Source organism: Anolis sagrei, chromosome 1 (genome assembly GCF_037176765.1).
Source record: "Anolis sagrei isolate rAnoSag1 chromosome 1, rAnoSag1.mat, whole genome shotgun sequence".
Classification (NCBI taxonomy): Eukaryota; Metazoa; Chordata; class Lepidosauria; order Squamata; family Dactyloidae; genus Anolis; species Anolis sagrei.
The window spans coordinates 163,937,086-163,964,346 of record NC_090021.1 but is presented as its reverse complement, the minus strand read 5'-3'; the positions used below and the strand labels follow the sequence as shown (position 1 = coordinate 163,964,346).

Sequence of the window (27,261 nt, the reverse complement as noted above, 5' to 3'; positions counted from 1 at the left end):
AGTCTGCATGATTGCATTTGTCTTATTTTGTACCACCAATTGATCTGCCTCTTCAGAATTACAGTGGAAATTGGGGGTACTCCCATCTCTACTCTCACTGCAGCTGACAGGGATGATCTCTCCACATCTAAGCCAATTTTCAGGTGGCAAAGTTGGAATATTTCAGCTCCATACAAAGTGATGGGGAACACCTTTGCCTTAAGAACCTTCAGAAAGGGGCGCAAGGAACCCGGGTAATTATGATTACATAATTTATCCTGGAAGTGCCAGAAAAAGAAGGGAACTTTCTTCCACTGCTGGTGGGCCTGTGATAAAACCAAAAGATTCTGGAAGGAGATACACGACATAACAAATAAAATACTGAACATAAAAAAAGAGATGAAGGCGGAATACCTCCTCCTGGGAATTTTTGACTTCGAATTAGAGAAAAACAAGGACAGACTTCTTTTTCATATGATGACAGCGGCAAGGATAGTGGTGGCCAAAAAATGGAAAAATAGTGAAATCCCAACGATAGACGAATGGACATGTAAATTATTAGATATAATGAACATGGATTGCCTAACAGAACACCTAAAGGGTATACAAACAAGGGCGAAAAGCAAAGTTGACTGGACCCCAGTCAAAGACTATTTTAATATCAAGTAACATGGAAAAATGAGAAGCTCACGAAGGAAACCCTGCATGCATCTACACTAATCTGCATAACGGGCTCTAATCAATAGAATAATACTGCTAACTCCGCTCCTCCTTAACCTCCACCCTCCCCGTACACCCCCCCCCCATTACCCCCGCACTCCCTCATACCTCCCCTACCTGCCTCTACCTTCACGCTCCTACCCTCCCATCACATCCTTTCCACCCCTTACTGAAGTACTTTTATCCTAAGATACGTCGATGATTGACACTCTCTCGATGTACCCCCTTTTAAAATCTTTCAATAAAAATCATTTAAAAAAAAGATTACATAATTTATGGATTGCCTGTGCAGCATTATCAGCTTTTGCAATACTTAATTTTAGGTGTTGGGTCCATACCCCAGATGCCACAAAATGTAGGCCTAAGTATTTAAATGACCTCACTTGCTCCACTTTGTACCCGTCAAGGTGCCAGTTGGAAGCCTTAGCTTTTTTACCACAAACCATTATTTTGGATTTTTCTTTATTTATAGTGAGGGCATTTTCAGTACAATATTGGCTAAGTTTTTGCAGGGACCTCCTTAACCCGACTGGGGTGGTGCATAACAATTCTATGTCATCTGCATATATCAAAATGTTTGTCTCCCTATCCATAATCTTTGGACTGTGACATTCTTTCATATTCAAATATTCCACGATATCATTAATATAAAAATTAAAACAGAACGGTGCCAACAAATATCCCTGTCTCACACACCTCGTTGTAGATATACCATTGGAGGCCGCCCTGCTGTTATCTAATCTCACTTTAATTGAGGAGTCATCATATAGAGCAATTATGAGAGCCAGGAGTCTTTTTTCTATGTTGGACTTTGAAAATTTTCTCCCATCCTTCCTCCCTATACAAATACTGGCTTTTATTATATACATAGATTTTATATTTATATTTCATAGAATCAGAGAGTTGGAAGAGACCTCGTGAACCGTCCAATCCAACCCTCTGCCAAGAAGCAAGAAAATCGCATACAAAGCACCCCCGACAGATGGCCATCCAGCTTCTGCTTAAAAGCCTCCAAAGAAGGAGCCTTCACTTCTGAACCACTCTCAAAGTCAGGAAGTTCCACTTCTGAACAGATCTCACAGGCTAGGAGGCTATGTATTATAGATTCCACAAGAGTGGACTTCGTGAGGGGTTAGTGAGAGGTTTGGATCTGATGATCTTTGAGATCCGTTTCAACTCTGTGATTCCATCTTAAGAGCATAGATAGGTGCATAGATAAATAAATAAATAGGGTGGACTTGGTTTCAGTACAGCTTCCTTTCATTCTCTTAGAATTATAGCATCATAGAGTTGAAAGAGACCTCATGGGCCATCCAGTCCAACCCCCTGTCAAGCAGCAGGAAATTTGCACTAAAAGCAATCCTGATAGATGACCTCTGTTTAAAAACCTCCAAAGAAGGAGCCTCCACCACACCCTGGGGCAGAGAGTTCAACTGCTGAACAGCTCTCACAGTGAGGAAGTTCTTCCTAACATTCAGGTGGAATCTCCTTTCCTGTCCTTTGAAGCCATTGTTCTGCGTCCTAGTCTCCAGGGCAGCAGAAAATAAGTTCATTCCCTCCTCCTTATAACTTCCCCTCTCATATTTATACATGGCTATTATGTCTCCTCTCAGCCTTCTCTTCTATAGGCTAAACATGCCCAGCTCTTTAAGCTGCTCCTCATAGGTCTTGTTCTCCAGACCCTTGATCATTTGCCTGTTTGGTTTTTAAATGCTAAAATTACATAGATGAACAAATAAATAAGTCGCAGAAGTGTGGGAAGATTAAATTATGAGGTGTGTGGAAGTTTAATTTCAAGACCAAAATTTGTGAATCGGTGCAATTATGTGAATGAACAGAAGTATGATATCGAAGGTGCTCAACCTGGTATATATCCACTATCAATGATAGCATGACTGCAGTGGAACAAGGGGTTCCTGCGATAAAGTCCTTAGGCTTGTGTTTCATTAAAGTAGATTGTTCTTCAAGAGTATGTTTTACACAGACAATACACTAATACACACTAATACTGATCTATATTCGTCATAAATTGTGCTATTGATAGTGCTATAGATAGTGAGCTGGAGATGTTGATGATGGTGACTGTGATGCTCAAATACCTAAACCCATTTGGGTTTGGATGTAGGAGTTAAATCAAGAAGCAGGTCATGATGTCAGGCTTACAATCATGTAGAATGAAGAGTGGGAGTCAGCCTTCGGGCCTCACACATCTGTTTGCCTCACTGATTCCCAGTACTTTTCTGAGGAATCAGTAAATAATTCCAGATGTGAATGGATTGGAATGAGTCATCGGCCACTGGAGCCAAAGTGAGACATTAAACTTGTGGCCAGTTATTTCCTGTCCTCAAACTGAAAAACACGCAGCTTCACTGTAGCATTATACACTGTATTCAAGAGAAAGAGACACAATAACTTAGGTTGCCCTAATGGACTCAGAAATTCCAAAGTAATCATTCCTCATATGTTCTTGTCAGTGGCTGCTAATTATGTGATGTGGGTGGGAAATAAGAGGACATTATTTGGGCTAGTCTGACTAAATAGCAAAAAGAATTTAATATGTGTTCGCCATTTTCTGCAAATAGATATCATGTCTGGCTCATCCTGAATGCAGACTTTGGCTGACATCTTTAATTGTCTGCCTGAAATCTACTCCCTGACTTGCTTTTCCCATTGCAAGGTCATTTATTGGCTAGGAAACACCATCCAAATTTCCAAGATACACATCCTTCAAAAATTAATGACAGTTAAGGACCCAAAGAATTAGGTTGCGTCCTATGTGCTGTCAATGGTAAAAGACAGGAAGGTCTTTCTGGGTACAAGAAAGATTCCTTCTTTCCAAGCTGCCTTTGTTGGTTGAAAGTATCCTTGTAATTAAGTTAACTATCATACTTTAATCATGAAGTAAAAAATTTAAAATCCTTATGAAGTCTTTGAAGCTGAAACAATTCTTTGAAAATGCCAATAAGCCAGGCAAATGGCTGGCAAGGCAAGTAAGAAAGAAAAAAACAATCCAAACAGATATTAAAAATAAGATCAGGTGACAAAGAGCTTACAACGGACAATGAAATATTAGAAGAATTAAAAAAACTTATATAAACAATTATACATCAAGGACCCAATATCAAAGGAAGAAATAACACAATACTTAGGCCAATTTAAACTACACAAAATCACTGAGACACAAAGGGAACAATTGAATAGAGAAATTTCAGAAGAGGAGATCGAGAGGTCAATAAATAGACTAGAGGCAAATAAAGCCCCAGGCCCAGATGGGTAGATGGCAGATCACTATAAAGCTCTGAAGCAAGAATTAATCCCAGTCCTTAAAAAGGTAATGAACAGAGACATCCAATTTAAAGAAATTTCACACATGGAATTATTGCCTGATATAACTTTTAAACACCATCTGCAAAAATTTTACGAATATTTTAGAGACAAATCCAAAAGATGTTTTAAAAGACCAGATTGGAGAAGAACAGATGGGCTTTCTCCCACATAGAAATTTGAAAGATAATATATTAGACTTAATAGAATATTATGAAATGAATCATCAAAAAGAAATGGCAATACTTTCGTTGGATGTGGAGAAAGCCTTTGACAACTTAAATTGGGATTTTTTTTCAAATTATTAATGCAGAAATTGCATATGGGCTGAAACTTTAACAATGCAATGTATGCGATTTATGATAATCAAAAAACAAAGATATTAATTAATGGGCACATTTCAGAAGAATTCAACATAAGTAAAGGAACTTGGCAAGGATGTCCACTATCTCCTTTAATTTTTATATTGGCTCTTGAAATTCTGTTAAGAAGTATAAGAGAAGATGGTAGTGTAAAAGGAACAAAAACTGGAAAACAATAATATAAAATATGGATATTTGCGGATGACATAACTGGTATAGTGGAAGATCCGTCTACAAACATATACTATTGGTTTTAAAAAAAGAAGAATTTTGCAAATTAGTGGGCTTTAAATTAAATAAGACAGTGATCCTGACTAAAAATCTGGGGGGGGGGGGGGGAGCAAGAAGAATTAAAAGAAAGGATGGGTCTGCAAATTGCTTCAAAAATTAAATACTTAGGAGTATGGATTACATCCAAAAATGCTCAACTACTAACCAATAACTATGAAGGGTGTTGGAGAGAAATAAAAAGAGACCTTGAGAAATGGAAAAATCTCAAGCTATCATTGCTGGGACGGATATCATTAGTAAAAATGAATATACTACCAATACTATTATATCTCTTTCAAAATGTAATAGTAATATGCAATATGAAAAATATTAAAGAATGGAATAAAGACTTACTAAAATTTATTTGGAAGGGTAAAAAACCTAGAATAAAATACAAAATGTTGACAGATAAAAAGAGTAGAGGAGGATTTGACCTCCTGGAACTAAAAACTTACTATGAAGCCTGTTCTCTAATATGGGTAAAGGACTGGATGATTCTGAAGAAAGAAAATATATTAATTTTAGATGACTTTGACCTTAGAGTAGGCTGGCATTTATACATCTGGTATGAGAAAATGAATAATGAAAAAAATAACTTTGTGAATCATTTTGTAAGGTCAGCATTACTGAAAATTTGGGAGAAATATAAAATGAATTTTTGTACAAAGGAAACTGCTAGGTTGGGTAAAATGGCCAACCTACAAATAAATTTTAACTAAGAGTACCTTTTGTTTGAAATCTCATGAGGAATTAAATCAAAATTATAAAAATCTTTCATGGCTCCACTTCCTACAAATTAGAGATTATTACAATCAAGATAAGAAGGTGGGCTTTAACCAAAGAGCAGAATTTTCTCTCCAGAGAAAAAAGTAATCACAAAAATCTACAACAAATTCTTAGATTGGTCAACTGAGATGGAAGAAGTGAAAACTTGTTTCATAAAATGGGCAGAAAACATAAGGAGACCAATTTCACTAAATGAGTGGGAGCAAATTTGGAATAAGAAATTAAAGTATACTTACGAGACAGACTTAAAAGAAAATTGGTTAAAGATTTTCCACTGTTGGTATATGACCCCAAAGAAATTAGGACTGATGTGTAAACATTTAGAAAAGAAGTGTTGGAAATGTCACGACCATGAAGGGAGTTTCTTTTTTCATATGTGGTGGTCTTGTAAGGAGGCAACTAGATACTGGAAAGTCACATATAAAGAATGTAAAAAAAAAAATCTTAAAATGAAATTCCCTAGAAAGCCAGAATATTACCTGCTAGGAATAACAGACACAGACTTTGTTTGTGTCTGTATTTAATAATAGCTGCTAAATTCTGGAAGGTAGAGGAGATACCAGATAAAGAGCAATGGATGACATAACTGGTATATGTCATCCATATATACCTTTGATCTCTTTAAATTAATGATCAAATTAACTTTTTTTTGATGAGGAAGAATTTAGGTAAACCAATAAAACAGACAGACTGGAGACCCTTCAAAGAATATATAAAGAGTTAAACCGATGTAAAATGGTTGGGCCTAGCAACTTGATAAAAGAAAAGGGAATAGGAGACTATACAAACATTTTTGAAAGAAAAAGAAGAAGGAAACCGCAAAAGACTAGAGTGAAGTCAAATAACAGTTGTCCCCCCCCCCCCCCCAGTGTACTAACTGTGTATTAGATAGGTTGTTAACTGTTTTTTATATTGATGCATTGAATTTTGCTGTTTCCTGTGTGCTGTGAACCGCTGTGAGTCGCCTTCGGGCTGAGAACAGCGGTATAGAAGTAAAGTAAATAAATAACAAATAAATAAATAAATATTTTCCCCTCCCCCTTTTTCTTTTTCTTTTTTCTTCTGTCTTTTTTTATGCTTTCCCCAACCCACTTTTCCTTTTTTTTGTCCCCTTCCCTTTTCTTTCCCCTACTGTTTTATGTACGAAATTAATTGAAAATCTAAATAATTTATTTATATATATATAAAGTATATTAAGCTAAGAAATAATCAATTGCCCGAGTGAAATCAATGAAGTTTCAGAGCTCTATGGAGATTTCAACCTCGATTTCCCAGGTCCCTCTCTGCAGCTACATTTTGGTTTTATATCAGATTAATGTGTTTCAAAATTAGATACATAATCATCTCCTTTAAGGTTTGGGATATGGGGAAAGGGAATGTGAGTTATTCAGATTATTAATATCAAAAACATAATCCATATCCCTGGCTAAGACACCAAAGTTACATCTCAAAACCTACATTTTCAGGAATTAGTGACACCGCAACATGGTAATTTTTGTGGGGTAGAGACTCAGGATGGAATGCAGATGAATGGAAACTTACGGATTCCTGCTGTAGCATCCTTATAGTCCATTCAGCTATAAAAAGACTATCTTCACTCATTCTCTTCACTTCCTTGTTGTTGTTGTTGTGCATCGTCACATCATTTCCAGTTTATGGTAACACTAAGGCAAATCTGTCATGGTTTTTTTGGATAAACTTTGTTCAGAGGGAAGTTGATTTTTCCTTCCTCTGAGACTGTGAGACCATGACTTGCCCAAGGTAACCCAGGCTGGATCTACATTGCTATATAATTCAGATTATCAAAGTAGATGATCCATATTATCTGCTTTGAGCTGGATTATGTGAGTCTACATTGCCATATAATATACTTCAAAGCAGATAATCTGGATTTTATTTAAAGGGAACTAGTCACTTTTAAATAGCTGAGTCTAACCCTGGTTTCCAGAGTCATAGTCCAGAATCACAAACCAATATACCTCCTTGCCCTCCCTGCCCCCCCCCCCCCCCAATTCACTCTCTAACAATACAGACATGGCTTTGATATGGGTGGGAAGACTGCACAACTGAAAAATGTTTTGGGAAGATTATGGGGGGACTTCTTGCTTTTGTTTGAGCAAGGAGACATAAAACTGACTTTCTATGTGTAAGGAATCTGTCTGATCTCGGGAACAAACCAGTGAATACCAAATTTCCCCCATTTTTATGGTTATTTCCTGCGAAGACGCTAGCCAATTGTACAGGACTGCCACCAATTTGCGAAGTCTATCCCATCTCTGACATCAAATTTGCGAGGTCTGCACGCACCAGTTGTACAATTGTGCTGCAATTCCAACAACAGACAGGGTATAGGGTTTTTAACTTTAAAGAACCCACCCACTGTCACCAATTGTAAAGACTGTTCTTAAATTCTGCCACCTGTTATACAGGTGTGGATGATTATGGATGTAATTTAAGGTAACTGCCACCAACGTGAGGTATTGTCGATGAGAACTGGCTCCCCAGACGCAGATAAATGGAGATGACACGGTCTTCAACAAAAGTTAATAAGTTTATTTTGTACAAAGCGTATGGTTGCAGGCTGTTAATTAACTTGGAATAACTTAGAGAACTTTGAATGTAACTTGGTTTGCAATACAGTTCACTCTTCTCGATGACACAACTTGTGATTGACTTTTATTGTGGTGAAGCACTTTCTTAAACAATGTTTCCTGAGGTGAATAGCCTTCCTATTTGATCCTTTCTTGATCAAATCCTAGATCTCTAGTTCTTTCCTAACTAGTGATCTAAACAAGCTTCCCTTAGTCCTCTCTGACTAATGAAACTAATTAGGTTTCCCCCTTCAGCCTTCCTAGACTGAAGAAACCTCTGGCTATTCACACACACTGCTTCTCCATTCTCCACTCTCCTCTCTCAACTGCTAACTCCAACTCCTCACTCCAACTGAACTGCTGCTTTTCAAAGACGCAGATAACATTTTCTTGCCACTTCTCTCTCTCTTGCCTGGTCTCCTTGGCAACGCCACTGTGGATACAACCAGTTAGCTCTAGCTTTCAGCTACTGTTACCAACACGAATATATTCTAACAGTTAAACATATACATAGTTTCAATAACTTCTGCACATTTCCCCTCCCACATTCCCATATCATAAACAAGGGTTGTTTTCACAACAGGGACATGGATGGGGGGAAATAACAGGAAAATAGGGGGAAATGAATTTACCCCTTCAATCTGCCCTCCACCCCCATAAAATGGATTATCCTTCTCTTCTAGCACCCCCTTGTGGCTTCCACCCAGATAATGTGTGAAATATACTAGCTGGTATCCAGTGGTTATGGGATTGTAAGAATGTTGTGTGTGTATCAGGTATAGAAATACGTTTTCTTGAGATTTGTGGGTTTAAAAAAACATTTATACTTCTACCTGAAAGACTTCCCAATGCATGAATAGTGCCTCAAATCCACATGCAGTTGGGAGAAAAGTGCAGAAATTATCCATCCTTCTTTAGAAGGATGAAATATGGGAAGAATGACATCATTGTGAGTTTCACCTTGTAAAATGTCTACTAGGATTGGGTTGTAAAGAGGCATTAAGGAGAGCCTGTAAGAAACAGCAGTTGATGCTTATTTTATCCCAAAGAATTCTGTAAGACACTCTGTATGCAGAAAAGAATTAGTACAGGCAGTCCCCAAGTTACAAACATCTGACTTACAAATAACTCATAGTTAAGAACGGGAGTGAGACAACAGGAAGTGAGGAAAATCTACTCCTTGGAAGGGGAATTCACTCCTGGAAGAAGAGTTATCATGGGAAAAAAGCTGAAGCTTTATCAGCAATCCTTTCCACAATAAGGATTTTTTTTTCAAAATCTAATGATCAGAGAGATAGAAAGTGAGGTGAAATCTTCTGAAGAGGGGCACAGACAGCAAAACAAACATTGCAAGGATGTTAACCCTTCCCTATGCCATTCAAAGCTTTTGTGTGTGTGTGTGTATACACACACACACACAAATTCAACTTAAGAACAAACCTACAGAAGCTATCTTGTTTGTAACATGGGGAATGCCTGTAAATTACTAATTTCATTGTCTAGCGCTCTCTGATTTTATTCTTTTTGACTGGGATTGCAAAATAATAATCCAGCTGGATTATTTATCTGGTCTAAACATTAAAAAGCCAAGTAACTTGGAAGCAAAATGCTAACTTGGAAATTAGCAATGTGTTCTTTAAGCATTTGTCACAACAATTTATGAGACCAGGAATTCCATGTAACTGAGGAGTTGTACACATATAATGTTGAATTCTTCAGAACTTGGATAAATCTCTTTTTTATCATTCTACTCTGCTGAGATTTAGCAAATAATTCACAGCTGGAATGTGGAGGTGTTATCTCCACCACAAAAGACCATCACAAAACAGTCAACAAAAGAACATTTAAGAATAAACTAATGATATTTACAACCAATATAATGGAACATCTACGTCCGGCCACTTGCTGGACTGGTGCGGAGCTTTGGCATAGAGTACTACCAGTATGCAGATGATACCCAGCTACTCTTGCGTCTCGAACCTGGGACAACCACGATTCCTGAGAACTTTAAGCTGTGTTTGGAAGCAGTGATGAGTTGGCAGTGAGCGAGCAGACTAAAAGTAAATCCTGCAAAAACTGAGATACTCTGGCCCGGCCAGCCGCCAGAATTAATCCAGTCTCTGCCTGATTTCGATGGGGAAGTTCTGGTTCCGTCTGCCACTGTTTAAAGCCTTGGGGTTGTGTTGGACTCATTGCTGACGATGGAGGCCCAGATCACTGCCATAAGTAAGCAGGCCTTTTTTCATCTTCGCCAGGCAAGGAAATTGGCATCCTACCTTTCGGTAGAAGCATTGGCAACAGTAATCCACACAACAGTCACCACTAGGTTGGACTATTGCAACGCCTTATATGCCGGCCTTCCGAAGTCAACAACCCAGAAGATTCGGATGGTCCAAAATGCGGCGGCCAGGCTGCTAGAGGGATCATCTATAAGATCCCATATTACACCGATTCTGCAACAACTGCATTGGCTACCAATAGAACATCGGATCTCTTACAAGATACTGATCCTGACATTTAGAGCTCAAAATGGCCAAGGACCTTTATATCTTAGGGATCGCCTCATTCCTTTTTTCCATCAGTGGTTACCTCGATCCACCCAGGAAAATCTCCTAGAGAGGCGTAGAGCTTTTTTGACCTATGCTCCAAATCTTTGGAACTCTTTGCCTCCATATATTAGAGCAATGTCGGAGTTGCGACCTTTTGTAAAGGTGCTCAAGACTGTTTGGTTGTGCATTTAAGTAATCAGATCTAATTTGCAATATAGTCACTGTTGAATGTTTTTATATTGTGAAATGCTATCTTAAATTGTAAGTCGCTCAGAGCACCTTGGTGGAGAGTGACTAATTAAGAAATAAAGTGAAGTGAAGTGAAGAATAGGAATATGCAACACAGATGTACATGGAATACCACAAATATGATATAACTGGCATCACTGAAACATGGAGGGATGAGCCTTGTGATTACAACGTGGTAATAAAGACAAAACAGGAAGGGAAGTGGAATTGCATTGTATGTCAAGGATATTTAACCCTGTGTGGAGGTCCATGATATAAATTCTGGAAACCAGGTTGAGAGTATCTGAGAGGTCCATAGTCATATTTAAATTAACATGTATAAATAGGTTTTGGACTCCCAAAATTATGTATTTTGATTTGACCAGGATATGCTGAGGGTCATTCTGCAGAACGGGGAAAAGAGAAACAGCACTTCAGGGGGCTAGCACCACCACAATTTTCTCACCCAGGCATTCAAATAGGCTAGAAGTGGAAAGAGTAGGGTGTTTCTTTTAGCCCCCTCCCCCCAGGATGGACTAAGCTCTCATTTTTTGCTAATCTAGTCAGGAAAAGGGAGGACTCCTTTTTAAATGTGGGATGAGGTTAAAATTAAGGGGTAAAGAACAAACTGTGCCTTTCCCAATCTTGAACCAGTCTGTTGTTCCGTGGTCAGTTCTTACTGTTGCTACTTGGTCCTTGTACAGATTCCTCAGGAGAGAGACAAGGTGGCTTGGTATGCCCATCCCACCAAGAACTTGCCACAATTTATTATGATCCACACAGTCAAAGGCTTTAGAATAGTCAATGAAGCAGAAGTAGATGTTTTTCTGAAACTCCCTGCCTTTCTCCATTATCCAGCGGATAATGGCAATCTGGTCTCTCGTTCCTCTGCCTTTTCTAAACCCAGCTTGAACATCTGGCAACTCTCGCTCCATGTATTGCTGGAGTCTTCCTTTCAGGATCTTGAGCATTACCTTACTGGCATGAGAAATAAGGGCCATTGTACGGAAGTTTGAGCAGTCTTTCGCATTTCCCTTTTTTGGTATGGGGATATAAGTTGATTTTTTCCAGTCTGATGGCCATTCTTGTGTTTTCCATATTTGCTGGGATATGGCATGCATCATCTTGACAGCATCATCTTTTAAGATTGTAAACAGTTCAGCTGGGATCCCGTCGTCTCCTGCTGCCTTGTTGTTAGCAATGCTTCTTAAGGCCCATTCAACCTCACTCCTCAGGATGTCTGGTTCTAATTCATTCACCACACCGTCAAAACTATCCTCGATGTTATTATCCTTCCTATACAGATCTTCTGTATAGTCTCGCCACCTTCTCTTGATCTCTTCAGCTTCTGTTAGGTCCCTGCCATCTTTGTTTCTTATCATATCAATTTTTTGCCTGAAATTTACCTCCAATGTTTCTAATTTTCTGGAAGAGGTCTCTTGCCCTTCCTATTCTGTTGTCTTCTTCCACTTCCATGCATTGCTTATTTAAAAATAGTTCCTTATCTCTTTTGGCTAACCTCTGGAATTGCGCATTTAACTGGGCATATCTCCCCTTATCACTGTTTCCTTTTGCTTTCCTCCTTTCTTGGGCTACTTCCAGTGTCTCAGCAGACAACCATTTTGCCTTCTTGGTTTTCTTTTTCTTTGGGACGTACTTTGTTGCCGCCTCCTGAACAATGTCGCGGACTTCTGTCCATAGTTCTTCTGGTACTCTGTTTACTAAATCTAGTCCTTCAAATCTGTTCTTCACTTCCACTGTATATTCGCTAGGAATGTTAGTGAGATCATATCTAACTGGTCTGTGTATTTTCCCTGATCTCTTTAGTTTTATTCTAAACTGAGCAATAAGAAGTTTGTGATCTGAGCTACAGTCAGCCCCAGGTCTTGTTTTCACTGACTGGATGGATGTCCGCCACCTTTGGCTGCAAAGGATGTAGTCAATCTGATTTCGGTGTTGACCGTCTGGTGAGGTCCATGTATAAAGCCGTCTTTTAGGTTGTTGGAAGAGAGTGTTTGTTATACACAGCGAGTTTTCCTGGCAAAATTCTATCAGCCTGCATCCCGCTTCATTTTGTTCTCCCAGACCATGCTTGCCTGTGATCCCTGTTGTCATTTGACTTCCCACCTTGGCATTCCAGTCTCCTGTAATGAAAATAATGTCTCTTTTTGGTGTATTATCCAGTAGGTCCTGCAGATCCTCATAGAACTGATCTACTTCTGCTTCTTCAGCAGCTGTGGTTGGGGCGTATATTTGGATCACTGTAATGTTGAAAGACTTTCCTTGCACTCGAATTGAGATAATTCTGTCATTTTTTGGGTTGTATCCAAGCACTGCTTTAGCGAATTTCTTATTAATTATGAAGGCTACTCCATTTCTTCGATGTTCCTTTTGTCCACAGTAGTAGATCTGGTGGTCATCTGATGTGAAGTGGCCCATTCCAGTCCATTTCAGTTCGCTGACCCCCAGAATGTCTATCTTTAGTCTTGACATCTCACCAACAACAACATCCAATTTGCCCTGGCTCATAGATCTTACATTCCAGGTTCCTATGGTGTGTTGATCTTTAGAGCATTGGATTCGTCGTTCACCTCCAGTACCGTCGGCCACTAGCCTTCCTTTCGGCTTTGAGCTAGCTGCGTCATCACATCGGGGGCTAGTTGAACTTATCCTCTGCTCCTCCCCAGTAGCATTTTGGCCATCTTCCGACCTGGGAGTCCCATCTTCCAATGGTTGTACTGGTCCATTTAGTTTTCTTGGCAAGGATACTGGGGTGGTTGTCCAACGGGCAGCAGCCAGGATGTCAACCGGGGCTCATTACAGAGAGAGGTCAACCCTCCTGTTCTAGGAGCTCCACTGGCTGCCGTTTATTTTCTGAGCCCAATTTAAGGTGCAGGTGCTTACCTACAAAGCCCTGAACGGTTTGGGACCACCCTACCTGCATGACCACATCTCCGTCTATGAACCCACGCGTTCACTTTGGTCATCTGGAGAGGCCCTGCTTGTGATCCCGCCCGGGTCGCAAGCGCGCTTGGTGGGGACTCAAGACAGGACCTTTTCTGTGGTGGCCCCCAGACTCTGGAACACCCTCCCAAGAGATCTTAGACAGGCCCCTACACTGGCAGTCTTCAGAAAGAACTTGAAGACCTGGCTGTTCCGATGTGCCTTTTCAGATTAGGAACCTCCAATACCAAGTCCCAGAAGCACTTTAGTAGAACTAAGATTACTGCACACTGCACTTACTTATAATCCTACATACCTCCTGCCACATCAGCACTTTTAATCTTGTACCCATTACTCTGGCCCGGTCCAGTCTTATAGTGTTTTGATGTATTGTTATGTTTACTGCTGTTGTTTATTCTGCTTAACTGTTTTTAATTTGCTTTATGTACTGTATTGTTGTATTGTGTTCTGAGGCCTTGGCCTGTGTAAGCCGCATCGAGTCCTTTGGGAGATGCTAGCGGGGTACAAATAAAGTAATAATAATAATAATAATAATAATAGCCTTCCCCAGGGATCATGCTTTGGTCTGATGCTGAAATAGGAAAGCCTATATATATCTATGCACAGTTGTCTGTCTTGTTAGTGTATAATAGCATTGAATCTTTGCTGTCTATTTGTTCTGTGATCTGCTGTGAGTCCCCTTCGGGGTCAGAAGGGTGGAATAGAAATACTGTAAATAAATAAATAAATAAATAAATAAATAAATAAATAAATAAATACATAAATAAGGTGAAAGTGTGAAGTTCTGCTTTTGCAACCAGAGATCTTCCGTCTGCCTATCAAATGTTGAAACACCAGCTGTCTGGGAACAGAGAAGTGCAAAGGACAGAAGGCATATCCTCAACACATTCACAATCATATGTTACTGTCATCAAATGTCTGACAGAAACACGTTTAAACTACTAATGTATATACTAGACATTGTCCAGGGCTGCTGCCCCTATGCTTTTGTCCCTTCTTTTCCTTTTCTTTCCTTTCCCTCACTTTCCCCCTCTTTTTTCCCCTTCCTCCTTCTCTCCCGTCTCCTTTCCTTTCTTTCCCTTCTTTTTCTCTTTTTTTTACTTTTCTTTCTCCCTCCCCTCTCCTTTCTCTCTTATCCAGCTTTGAGAGGGCCTACCTCACAATGTCTCCATAGCAACATGGGTCTTTGTGGCTCTTTCCTTCCTTCTTCCCTTCCTCTTATACATGTCAACTTTCTTTCTCAGTGACATCACAGAGAGCCATTTCATTAGCAACAGCTAATGCTTTACCTAGCTGCCAATTTAGTGACATCACATCACCTATCAACCTTTGCAATGCGGATATAATATTTTAACACACACACACACATCCAGTTGTGTTTTCGTTGAACCCAGATACTCTTGTATTCTTGAAATGATGTTTAGGTAAAGGTAAAGGTTCCCCTGACATTAGGTCTAGTTGTGTCCGACTCTGTGGGTTGGTGCTTATCTCCATTTCTAAGCAGAAGAACTGGTGTTGTCTGTAGACACCTCCAAGGTCATGTGGCTAGCGTGACTGCATGGGGTGCCGTTACCTTCCCGCTGGAGCGGTACCTATTGATCTACTCACATTTGCATGTTTTTGAACTGCTAGGTTGGCAGATGCTGGGGCTCATCCCGCTCCCCAGATTTGAACCTGCAACCTTTCAGTCAGTAAGTTCAGCAGCTCAGCGCTTTTACCCATTGCGCTACCGGGGGCGCCCATGAAACTAAATGACATTTAGTGGATCTAGCTATCCATTTATCTGGATAGATAGATGACATGACTGAAACAATTTGAACACAAATTTAGTGCACTTTCAGCAGCCTAAAAATTGGGTTCTCCATGTGCAGAAAAGAACTATTTCAGCAAACTGAATTGCAATGAGTTTAGAATGATGTTGTGTCATGGTAAGCACTTCAATTCATGACTACGGTGCTTCAATCACACATTACAAGAGCTGGGTGGCAAAATCTTTTAGATAAGTTGGAAGGGTTCTCTGCTTACAAGTACTCTTCTCCAAGCTTTTTTTAAAAAGATACCTTGACACTAAGCATTGCGATTAGAGAGTAGAGGGAGGAAAAGAACATCAAAGATATTACTCAAGGAGGTTGATAGAGAAGATGAGTGAGTGTGTGTCTGTGTGATAGATATTAAGGTTTTTCAAAAAGTTTCCACACTTTAAAAACTATTTATTAAGAATTTCAAAAACAAATAACATCACATTTCTACCTTTCTTTGCAATGCATTTTCCCAATTTCATAAAAACCTTTAAATGCCATCATAAGTTTTATTTTTTGTTTAGCTCATAGCCATTGATGCAAATCAGTTCCAGGGTTCTTTCGTCATTCCTGTGTGATTGTAGCTGTAGCTGGATGCCTAGAGCACTCTGCACACACCACACTAGTATGCTATTTTCAAATATTTCAATTGACTCATAAATGACTACAAGAGAACTTTATCCCCATACTGAGCACACGTGCAGAGATGAATTTGTGCTCTCGGCACCTACAAAAACTATATGACACAATACTATTCCTCTTTGGTTTAATTTATAAGTGTTGCAGTCATCTTCACCAAGTCTGACAACTCTTACCCTAAACTGCAGCTTGCCAGACAGACACTCTTGAGACATGACCAATTACTCCTCCTCTCACCCTCACAATTTCCAACGAAAATATGAAAGTGAAGAAACTTTTTGAAGGTCCCTAGTCATATTTAAATTAACATGTATAAAAATAGATTCTGGACTCCCAAAATTATGTATTTTGATTTGACCATGATATGCTGAGTGTCATTCTGCAGAACGGGGAAAAGAGTAACAGCACTTCAGGGGACTAGAAGTGGAGAGAGTAGTGTCCCCCCCCCCCCAGATGGACTAAGCTCTCATTTCTTGCCACTTGAGTCAGGAACAGGTTGAGATACAGTACGTAAAGGAAAAATGTTTTCCCCTGACATTAACCACCAGGAGTACTTAAATTGATCTGTGGATAATAGGCTTGGGCCGTTTCGTTCGTTAATTTCGTAATTCGTTATTAATTCATATTTAAATTAGTTTACGATCCAATATTGAGCCATGCAGGAATAGTGTGAGGAGTAAATTAGATTCGAAACAATTTTTTCAATTTATTTCGTAATTGTTTCGTTATTATTTCAAAATTATTTCGTAATTATTTTCGCATGTCTGGTGCAAGTTTTATAGTTGTTGTTTATCACACCAACAGTCAACAACAGAGGGAGAGGGAAGCTTCAGAAGTTCCCCTGTCTCATTTCAAGGTTTTTTTAGCCTATTGCGCAATCGCGTCCGCCATTAACGAATCGATTTGTAATACGAAATTTCGTAAATTTCGAAATTTTTAAAAGGAAAATTTCGGAATTCTTTTAAAAAACGAAACGCGATGGACCCCTAAAAACGAAGCGAGTTTAGAAACAATTTTTTTCCGTTGTTACCCAAGCCTAGTGGATAAATCAAGCTAGGGTTTTTAAATTAAAATGTCTAGACCAGGGGTCCTCAAACTAAGGCCCGAGGGCCAGATACGGCCCTCCAAGGTCATTTACGTGGCCCTCGCTCGGTCAACCTACGTCTGAAACTACTTGAAAGCACACGACAGCAGCCAAAACCAGGCCCACACTTCCCATTGAAATACTAATGTTTATATTTGTTAAAATTGTTCTTCATTTTAATTATTGTATTGTTTTAAATTGTCTCTTGCATTACAAATAAGATATGTGCAGTACGCATAGGAATTATTTTGTGTTTTTTTCAAATTATAATCCGGCCCTACGACAGTTTGAGGGATTATGACCTGGCCCTCTGTTTAAAAAGTTTGTGAACCCCTGGTCTAGACATATCCGTGAGTATATTCAGTATGCCCAATCTTAGCTGCATATGTATTATTTACAGTCATAAAATCTCATGTAGGCTGTTCATAAGAGAACAGATTTTTCTGAAGAAATGGTGGAATGACTTCCCCCTCTCTTAGATCACATCTATAGGTGTGTGTGTGTATGAATAAAGCATATATGATGACTTCACTAAAGAATTCCAGGAATTCTACTATGGTGAAGTGTTGGGACTCCTTTAGAGACCACCCTCCCCATTCTGCAGAACTACATTTCCCATTTCCCTGGATGGTGATGCATGATAGTTTTAATTATTTAAGTAATGTCAGTATGGTTGAAAATGAATAACTACGAATAGGATCAAGCTGCTCTTCTATAGTAAGAATTCCCATCAGGAATTCATCTACATATTTTCAAAAGCCACAGACATTTCCCAGTGTGTGGTGTTTTCCACTTTCCTTTCAACTTAAGGATTAATAAGTATAAAAACAGTTTCCTCTCAATAAAACTGTGGGAAACGATTTATTCAAACAAATCTCAAAGTGAACATCTGCCAGTAAAACATGGGAATAAAATAAAATGAAGTGCTAAAGTGAATATTGATTACAAAATGATAAAAGTCTCAATCTTACACAATTTGCTGTTTTTCTTTTGAAAGCACAGAGAATTCATAGTGATAGCACCACTGAAAATACTGAATTAACCACACCTCATTTTGATATATCTTCCAGGTATAAGTGTGCGAACATACCAACAATGTAAACTTGAGGTTGTTGGCTGGAGAAGGGGCAAATGGTCAGAGGATTATTAGCACCAGCATTAACTATATCACTCAAATTTGGAAGGGGGGGGGGCAGATTTGGAAGGCAAGAGTTCCCAATGCAAGGCCTAGAATTTTGTTCAAAAATGATTTAGATAGGAATGCAAACTAGAAGATATCTCTGTTGGACTCAATTTCACCATGTAAGAAAAATTATTGCATGATTCCTTCTTTCAAACATATGTATTATTGACAGTCATAAAATCTCATGTAGTGTTTCATGTTGTTGGTATTAATCCAGCCAAATAATCGTTTCAGAAATACCCAACAACTGCTCTAGTGATATGCCATGAAATGACCCCTGTATATTTCTGAGGGCAAAGTAACTTTTAGGGAGCCAAGTAGCCTGAAGAGTAATCAATACTTAAAATCTTTCTGAATAATTAATTATTTTTAAAAAGCAAGTAAAAAAATAGTAATTTTGGCAGTGATACAAGGGATTATTGTATCACTGCCAAAATCTTGATAGCAGATCCTAAGATTCTTTGTATCTCAAAATAAAAGGATAATGTACTTAAGCATCTTTACCAACCCAGCTTACTGTTACCAAATATGATGCAAAACACAGACATTCTCAGTTACAGTTCAGAAAGCTATATCTTAGGGCAAGAATAAGTCAGCCTTCAATTTCTCCCTATAGAGGAAAGAATGAATGGAAAATAAAGGATGGATGTAAAAGAGCTGGAAAGCAGGTGGGTTATGCAGGTGGGTTATGGCTTGGAATAAGAACCTGGATTTCATCGGTTGCTAACTCTGTATTTTACTTTTTTAATTCTAAAAATCAATATATGTTTCTCCTTTATGTGCCACTTTCCTCAGTCTACAGATATTTTTCTGGAGACAGTTTGGTAGAATACGCCCCGTAGCAGTGACTCATAGTCAGGCACCCGGAAAAGGTGCCGCTCACCAAAAGCCACGTCATACTCAGCAGTTTTTCCAGTGACAAGCACACGCACATTGGGCTCATTGGCTTGAGTGCCAACCACCAGTACATAGATTTCAATGCCTGCCTGTCGGGCCTCTTGAACTGCCCGCTCAATGGCACTCTGGGTGATGCCTTGAGAGTTGCCATCTGAGAAAATGAGCATCCTCTTTTTAGCACCAGAGCGAGAGGATCGACGGAAGAGGTTGGTGACATAGTTCAAGGCTGCATTCACATCTGTAGCGTCATTAATAAACTGCATTTTGTCAACAGTATCAGCAATCACTGTGTAGTTCTGTTCAAATGGAACTTCTAGTTTCTGTTGGGTTGTTCCACTGTATTGGACGACAGAGACACGCACAGCATCTTCAGTAGGTTTGGCTGCTGTAAGGAATCGTTCTGCAAGGCGTTTCACAAACTTTTTGGTGGTATTGAAATTCCGGCTACCCACACTGGTAGAACTATCCACAACGAGTGTGATGTCTGTCGGGCCACTAAAAGAGACTGAAAAGATAGGAGATATTGATTTATAATTCTTGTAAGACATTATGGTAATGAATTAGGGCCAGTTACAATAATATGTTTGGCCACTAATACTGATTTCATGTTCAGAGAAGCTGGGCAAGTGTTCCATTTTTTTCATATTGGACTCAAGCAGAAATTTTGCCAAGATATTTCTCAAGTGTTTGAGACTCAGAGCAGTTTTTTTCCAGAATGGAAACTAGAGGCACACTCAGAAGTGTGAGATCGAAGTGTAATACCAAGTATCTGATATGTCGTCTCTCCCCTCTTCCTGCAATAATCAGTTTTCTGGACATATCACTGGTCTGAGAAGCAGCAAGTCCAGAACAAGGAAGGCAAGTCATGTTGCTACACGCCTGTGCCAGAAATGATCCCAAAAAATCTCACATACAAATCCGACAGAATCATCGTAACGGGTCCCCCTCCCGTCCCAGCACAGGAAATACCCTTCATGGTTTTGTGCTTGAGTTTAGTGCTATGGGACTGAATTTGGTTCTCCTGGAATTTTTAGTCCTCAGGACATTGTCCCATGTTTTGTAAATATTTTTATACCCCTTGTAAAATGCTGGGGTTACTTAGCTTACTTACTTAGCACTTACTTACTTACTTAGGCTTACTTAGCACTAGGGAAAGTTTTAAGCTGAAACATGCTGAGATCTTCCCCACCTTTTTGATTTTGACCCACTTACCAGTGGAATACTACCCTCCCCAAGTACTCAGGCTGAAAAAGGTTCCCCACTCTTATTTTGAATTAGTTTCTCAAGAGCTACAGAAGTCTTAGCTGAACTGCGACAAGAACATATCCCATAGTTTTGCTAGTTGGTAATTGATAATACTTACTTGGACATGTGTAGTCTGGGCATTTCTTGTCTATAAAATGAAGAAACAAAATCACATTTAAGTACTTGCTGAATACGCAGTTGTTCAGTACCAATGCAAGAAAGATGGGATCATGTGGATCCTTTCACTTTACTGATGACAGGGAGGACAGCATCCCTCAAGACTTGCATTGTGAATGTCTACAAAAGTTATAGTACTGTCTGGTCCATCTAGAAATGATCCAAGCTGAATGGAAGGCAAGTGTTTCAAACGCATTTGTTGGATTCTCCAAACTCACTGCAGATTATTTTGGGATGAAAATCTGATATTACATGTGACTATAAAAAAAACCCAGTTGTGGTACACTATGAGCCCTTTCTACACAATGACCCAAATGATACTGCCACTGCATATTAGCATGTACACCACACTCAGCACAGCTATAGGTCGGATATATGCACTCTGCCAGGAATTATTTAAACTATAAAAACAGGGTGCTTAGCTTTCATGGTTGGCACAATTGCATCTGCAGTTCTTTCCATTTCTCTTGTGTTTCATAATGTCCAGGAGATCTGTACATACACTCTCTCCACAGCAATGTCCTGTCTTAAATATGGTATAGCGATAGCGGTTATATACACAGTTCTGTTTCTGCTGAATAACAAGTTAATATCCTATGATATTTCATAGAATCATAGAGTTGGAAGAGACCTCATGGGCCATCCAGTCCAACCCCCTGTCAAGAAGCATTTAGGGACAACTGCTATTTATCCTTAAGAGAGTAGGCACAATAGGAAAGTGTATGGCTGGACTAACCTTCCATAATACATTTTGCTGGGTCATTTATGTTCCATGCCATTTGTAAGTATTTACAAATGGCATGGAACATAAATGACCCAGCAAAATGTATTATTCATACTTTCCACCTAAAACCCTCCCAGGTATATGTGGTTACTTCTTTTTTCCACTGGGAATTTTGTATTCATTGTCCTTTTGAGAACTTGGAACTTTCTGGAGCACCACCCCACAGCCACACTTTCAGGTGACCCCAGTTGCTACACCCACCTTTGCAGACTTCGGAGACTACACTCTGTAGGAAAGTGTCATCCAGGAGCTCAGCAAAGTTTTCTCGTTGAATTGACACACCACCACAGGAAATTGTTGATAACTGCTCAGGGTTTGGAGGACCTTGGAAAATGTCCCCAATACCCAGGGGAACCACCTGTACAATATTGATAATGATTGTATGAATGAACAGCATTGTGCATGATCCCAAGAGCAAGTGCACCTTTTATTTTTAACTTTGCCCTCTCCCCACATAATGCTAAGCTCACCTGGGTATTGAATCCACAGAGAGCACTCAATGGTGTTTGGTCCCGAAGGATGTCAGACCTCCCATCGGTGATGACGATGGCCACTCTTTTTTCAGAAGTAAAACGCTGGGCCAGATTGTCCCTGGTGAACTGAAGAGCCTCCCCAGTATAGGTCCCTCCAGCAATCCAGCGCAAGTTTTTCACAGCCCTTGCAAGCAAACAGACTGTCTCAGTATCACAGTCAGGAAGCCAAACCTCTTCATAGAACATAGAATCAAAGAGTTGGAAGAGACCTCATGGGCCATCCAGTCCAACCCCCTGCCAAGAAGCAGGAATATTGCATTCAAATCACCCCTGACAGATGACCATCCAGCCTCTGCTTAAAAGCTTCCAAAGAAGGAGCCTCCACCACACTCCGGGGCAGAGAGTTCCACTGCTGAACGGCTCTCACAGTCAGGAAGTTCTTCCTAATGTTCAGATGGAATCTCCTCTCTTCACTGTCATCTAGATCTGTTTCCATGTCTCTTTGTGTTTTGGCTTATATCTGTTACTGATTGATTCAGTAACAGATATAATCTAGGAAACTGGTGTAAAAATTTAGACTGTATTCAATGCATATTGTCATGATCAATAATAATATAACAATAATAAACCTTTATTTATACCCCGCTACCATCTCCCGCAGGACTTGGTGCAGCTTACAAGAGGCCGAGCCCAAATACAAAAAACACAACAACAATACAACAATAAATAACTCATAGCAAAGCAAAACAATAACAAAAATCATGACGCATTTAAAAACCTGTGGCAGGGCCAAATGTAATGGTTAATTTTTTTAAAAAAATTCAAGTGAGTGAACTACAATAGCCATGCCAGCCCTAAGTTGTGAAGGCACCGAAAGAGCTTAGAAAACATACTTTTTGGACCACAGCCTTGCGGCCTGTGCATATTGTCCACAAACACAATCTTTTTTTGGTCTGTAAGAGTATAAAGAGCTACTTACTTGAGAAAGAAAAAAAAAATAATGCAAGCAAGTTATAAAATCGTCCTTGGTTGTACAATGATAAAAGAAAAACATTGAAATTATCCAATCATATAAGGTATGCAAGGGTTTTTGTTTTATCAACAATGAGAGCAAAATAACTTACTGGAATATAAAGATAAAAGTTAGAGGAGCATGCCATTCCCCTCCATTAGGGTGGGGGGAAATTTGACACTTGTTCTGCTCTGGCACTTATGCTCTATAGCAGTGGTTCTCAACCTGGGGTCCCCAGATGTTTTTGGCCTACAACTCCCAGAAATCCCAGCCAGTTTACCAGCTGTTAGGATTTCTGGGAGTTGAAGGCCAAAAACATCTGGGGACCCCAGGTTAAGAACCACTGCTCTATAATATGATGGGAGAGCCTTTATTAGATGTGCTTAAGCTCTATGCAATACTTTAGTAAGGTTTGGGAAAAACACAACTATCACACAATGAGATCTCAGATATAAAACAGAACAGAAAACCTTTAATTCGTAGACATTTAATCCCAACTTACTCCTTAAGTGCTCCAATGTTATCAATATTGGCATCTCCCAAGGCCACAAGCTCTTGAGTTTTATCATGGCTGTACTGCACAACACCAACATGGGATTCCCCTGGGGTGAACTGTTAAAAGAAAGTTAGGCATCAAATAAAATTTCTGAGCTGCAATATGTTAAAATTGCAATCAAAATAATCAAGGGTAGTTTATAATATCTGAGAACTGTGATGTTTTAGGTCCAGATTGCAGTGGTTTCTTTGGACCTAGCCATCTCCCAAAATAGATGTTTTGCAACTATGCTATCTGTCTTTGAAGAAAAGAGTGGGGGTTTATATGTGGTGTCGATTAGATTGGACATGATTGATTACAAGCCTTACCGTGACATGTTCATCCCTGAGCAACCGGTCGATGACCTTAATAATGAAATCCTTGGCAATCATGAAGTTCTGCAGGCCAATACTCTCTGAACTGTCCAGTACAAACAGAACATCAACAGGACCACACTTGCATTCTGAAACAAAACATAGGACCACATCAGAAAAGTGAGGGTTTCTTGGCATATTTGTACTTAATTTCACAGCTAATTAGGAAGGTTGTGCTAGGCATCTGTGGAACACAAGCATGGTTGCATTGATATGGGGGATGGATTTAGTTATGACATCCAGTGAAGTTTCCAAATTAGAATTGTGGGAGCAGACAGCAACAGGAGGCTATCACAGGTGGACATAGCATAGCCTCCAGTGTCGGAGCCCCTGAAGCTTTCCACCACTCCCGAAAAATCACTAACTGCACAATTTTAAAAGAAAGCCACCATAATTTTAGCACGTTTTTCTCCCCAAAGCACTCAGAAAGTGCCACTAATGCACAATGTTTTTGTTTATATGTTCATTCATTTCCAACTCTTTGTGACCTCATGGACCAGTCCACGCCAGAGCTCCCTGTCCGCTGTCGCCCAGCTCCTTCAAGGTCAAGTACAACGTCCATCCATCTTGCCCTTGGTTGACCCCACCCCAGTATTCTTGCCATTTTTTTGTCGTGTCAGGAGCAACCGCTCCTGTTGTGAGAGAATTGGCCGTCTGCAAGGATGTTGCCCAGGGGACGCCTGGATGATTTTCGATGTTTTATCATCCTTGTGGGAGGCTTCTGTCATGTCCCCGCATGAGGAGCTGGAGCTAATAGAGGGAGCTCATCCGCCTCTCCCCGGGTTCGAACCTGCGACCTGTCGGTCTTCAGTCCTGCCGGCACAGGGGTTTAACCCACTGCGCCACCAGGGGCTCCATGAAAACTAAATTGAACACATCATAATGTAAGAAAATACGATTACTCACCTCCACAAGAATTCTAGAGCAATGATTTATTCCCAAATATCTCCATTTTCTCTGCAGTCCTTCTCAAAATGGCAATAGATTATTTCACATCACCATTTTGAGATGGACTACAGAGGAAAGTGGAAGTATTTGATCACATTGTGTCTTAACATGGCCCTTGGGGGTAGTCTGGGGGTGGCAATTTACCTTGTGCTTTCACAATACTTGCCCACTTCTCCAGGGCATGAAAAATTAGCTGAATATAGGCAATGCAGCAAATAATAATAATAATAATAACAACAACACTTTATTTGTACCCCACTACCATCTCCCCAAGGGACTCGGTGCGGCTTACATGAGGCCATGTTCTGTTTACATCAATAAACAGAACATCAATAAAAAACATCAATAAATAATCAATGCAGTATAAATCATAATCAAATAAACAAATAGACAATAGGCAATCAACAGTAACATATAAACATTTAAAACCAAATGTGATAGATTAAAATTAAAAAAATAGTGCTGATGTGAACCAGGTAGGATATAATTGGGATAGGATTTTCAGAGAGAATGAGGGAATGCAGTCAATCCTAAAGCAGTAGTAAAGTTCATTTTGAGGACATAATGCTGAGAGTTTTCCTTATTCTGGGAAGGCACACTGGAACAACCACGTTTTCAAGCTCCTCCTAAAGACTGCCAGAGTTGGGGCATGTCTGATGTCTCTGGGAAGTGAGTTCCAGAGTTGGAGGGCCACCACCGAGAAGGCCCTCTCCCTCGTCCCCACCAATAGTGTGTGCGAAAGAGGCGTGAGCATGAGCAGGGCCTTTCCAGATGATCGAAGAGATTGTGTGGGTTCATATATAGAAATGCGGTCACGTAGGTAGGCAGGTCCCAAACTGTTCAGGGCTTTGTAGGGAAGAACCTGCACCTTGAATTGGGACCAGAAAATGAACGGCAGCCAGTGGAGCTCCTTAAACAGGAGGGTTGACCGCTCCCTATAAGGAGCACCAGTTAGTAACCTGGCTGCCGCCCGTTGTACCAATTGGAATTTCCGGGCCATTTTCAAGGGCAGCCCCATGTAGAGTGAATTACAGTAGTCCAATCTGGAGGTGACTAAGGCATGGACCACCCTGGGCAGATCTGCCTTCACAAGGTACTGTCGCAGGTGGCGCACGAGTCTTAATTGGGCAAAGGTCCTCCTGGCCACCGCCGACGCATGGTAAAATAGAAGAGAAAGGAGTTATAAAAATCATACTCACCACAGCAAGCTGGGCAAAAGGGGAAAAACACAAAGTTGAGAATCAATATTTTATATAACCATTTCAAAACAAAACAGATATGGGCACTAACCTAGACCCAACCTGCCCTAGAAAGCAACAGATTATAACTAGCTTCAAAATATCTTCTTGCCTAGGAAGTAAGCTTAGAAATGCCACCCATATTTGAGATATCAGTACTCTCCCTCAGTCCCAGATTTTAGCAAACAGCAAAGAGGAAAATGTAATCAAAATGCCAAAGGCTTTTTTTCAGTATGTGTGCATTATGATTGCCCAATTGTTGTTGTTTAATCAACTCCCTTGTTAATTTTCAAACAAGTCCTGTTTGGGAAGAAAAAGTACACAAGACAGTATAAATTACAATGCTGTCTAAACAGAAGGGAGTTGCTTTATAGACAAGATGTAGAGAACAGGGTTTCTCAGTTTTCAAACACTGAAGAGTTTGTGGTATTCAGTGAACAATCTGGGGAAGTCTTTGGAACTGCTTCTGGTTTTCATTATCTTATTCTTTTAGTCTTGACACATTTGCCAAAGCATTGGCTATGACTCCAAAAATAAAAATAAAAAGATATTACTAAACAGAGCACACTTAGCTTTTGAACGTGTTATTGTGCTGGTAACTTTGAACAAGAAAATTACATTTTCATGCCAAGGCAAACTGTGGCCTGGAATAGAACTCCCATTTTCTGACCCTTGGGGTCTGTCCAAGTTGCCATGTTACCTGTCAAAAACTTCACTTGCTAGCGTTCAACTAAATAAGCTTAATCGTTTCTAAAATTCCAATGACTTCATAATACATGAAACTTGAAGAAGCTAGGAAATGTTTTATTAGTCATGTACACAAAAGAGGAATTCTTTGGCACTTTGGCAGAAAAAATGAAATGCAAAGATACAGAATGGGTGACGCCTGGCTCGAGAGCAGTACGTGTGAAAAAGATCTTGGAGTCCTCGTGGACAACAAGTTAAACATGAGCCAACAATGTGATGTGGCGGCAAAAAAAGCCAATGGGATTTTGGCCTGCATTAATAGGAGCATAGTGTCTAGATCTAAGGAAGTAATGCTACCCCTCTATTCTGCTTTGGTTAGACCACATCTGGAATATTGTGTCCAATTCTGGGCA

The 27,261-nt window shown here is 39.8% G+C and overlaps 1 protein-coding gene across 1 annotated transcript in view; it reads right to left on the bottom strand.

The window, feature by feature from the left end:
* Window positions 1-18,137: 18,137 nt before the first annotated feature.
* The window catches only part of COL6A1 (collagen type VI alpha 1 chain), a 71,917-nt gene continuing 62,793 nt past the window's right edge, over window positions 18,138-27,261 (bottom strand). Inside the window, exons 29-35 of the mRNA XM_060783372.2 lie at window positions 26,123-26,131; window positions 23,931-24,064; window positions 23,569-23,678; window positions 22,052-22,238; window positions 21,783-21,939; window positions 20,739-20,768; window positions 18,138-19,880 (exon numbers count right to left, since the gene is read on the bottom strand). Of these exons, the coding sequence (XP_060639355.2) occupies window positions 19,270-19,880; window positions 20,739-20,768; window positions 21,783-21,939; window positions 22,052-22,238; window positions 23,569-23,678; window positions 23,931-24,064; window positions 26,123-26,131 (1,238 nt within the window). The 3' untranslated portion in view covers window positions 18,138-19,269. The remainder of the gene's footprint in view (window positions 19,881-20,738; window positions 20,769-21,782; window positions 21,940-22,051; window positions 22,239-23,568; window positions 23,679-23,930; window positions 24,065-26,122; window positions 26,132-27,261) is intronic.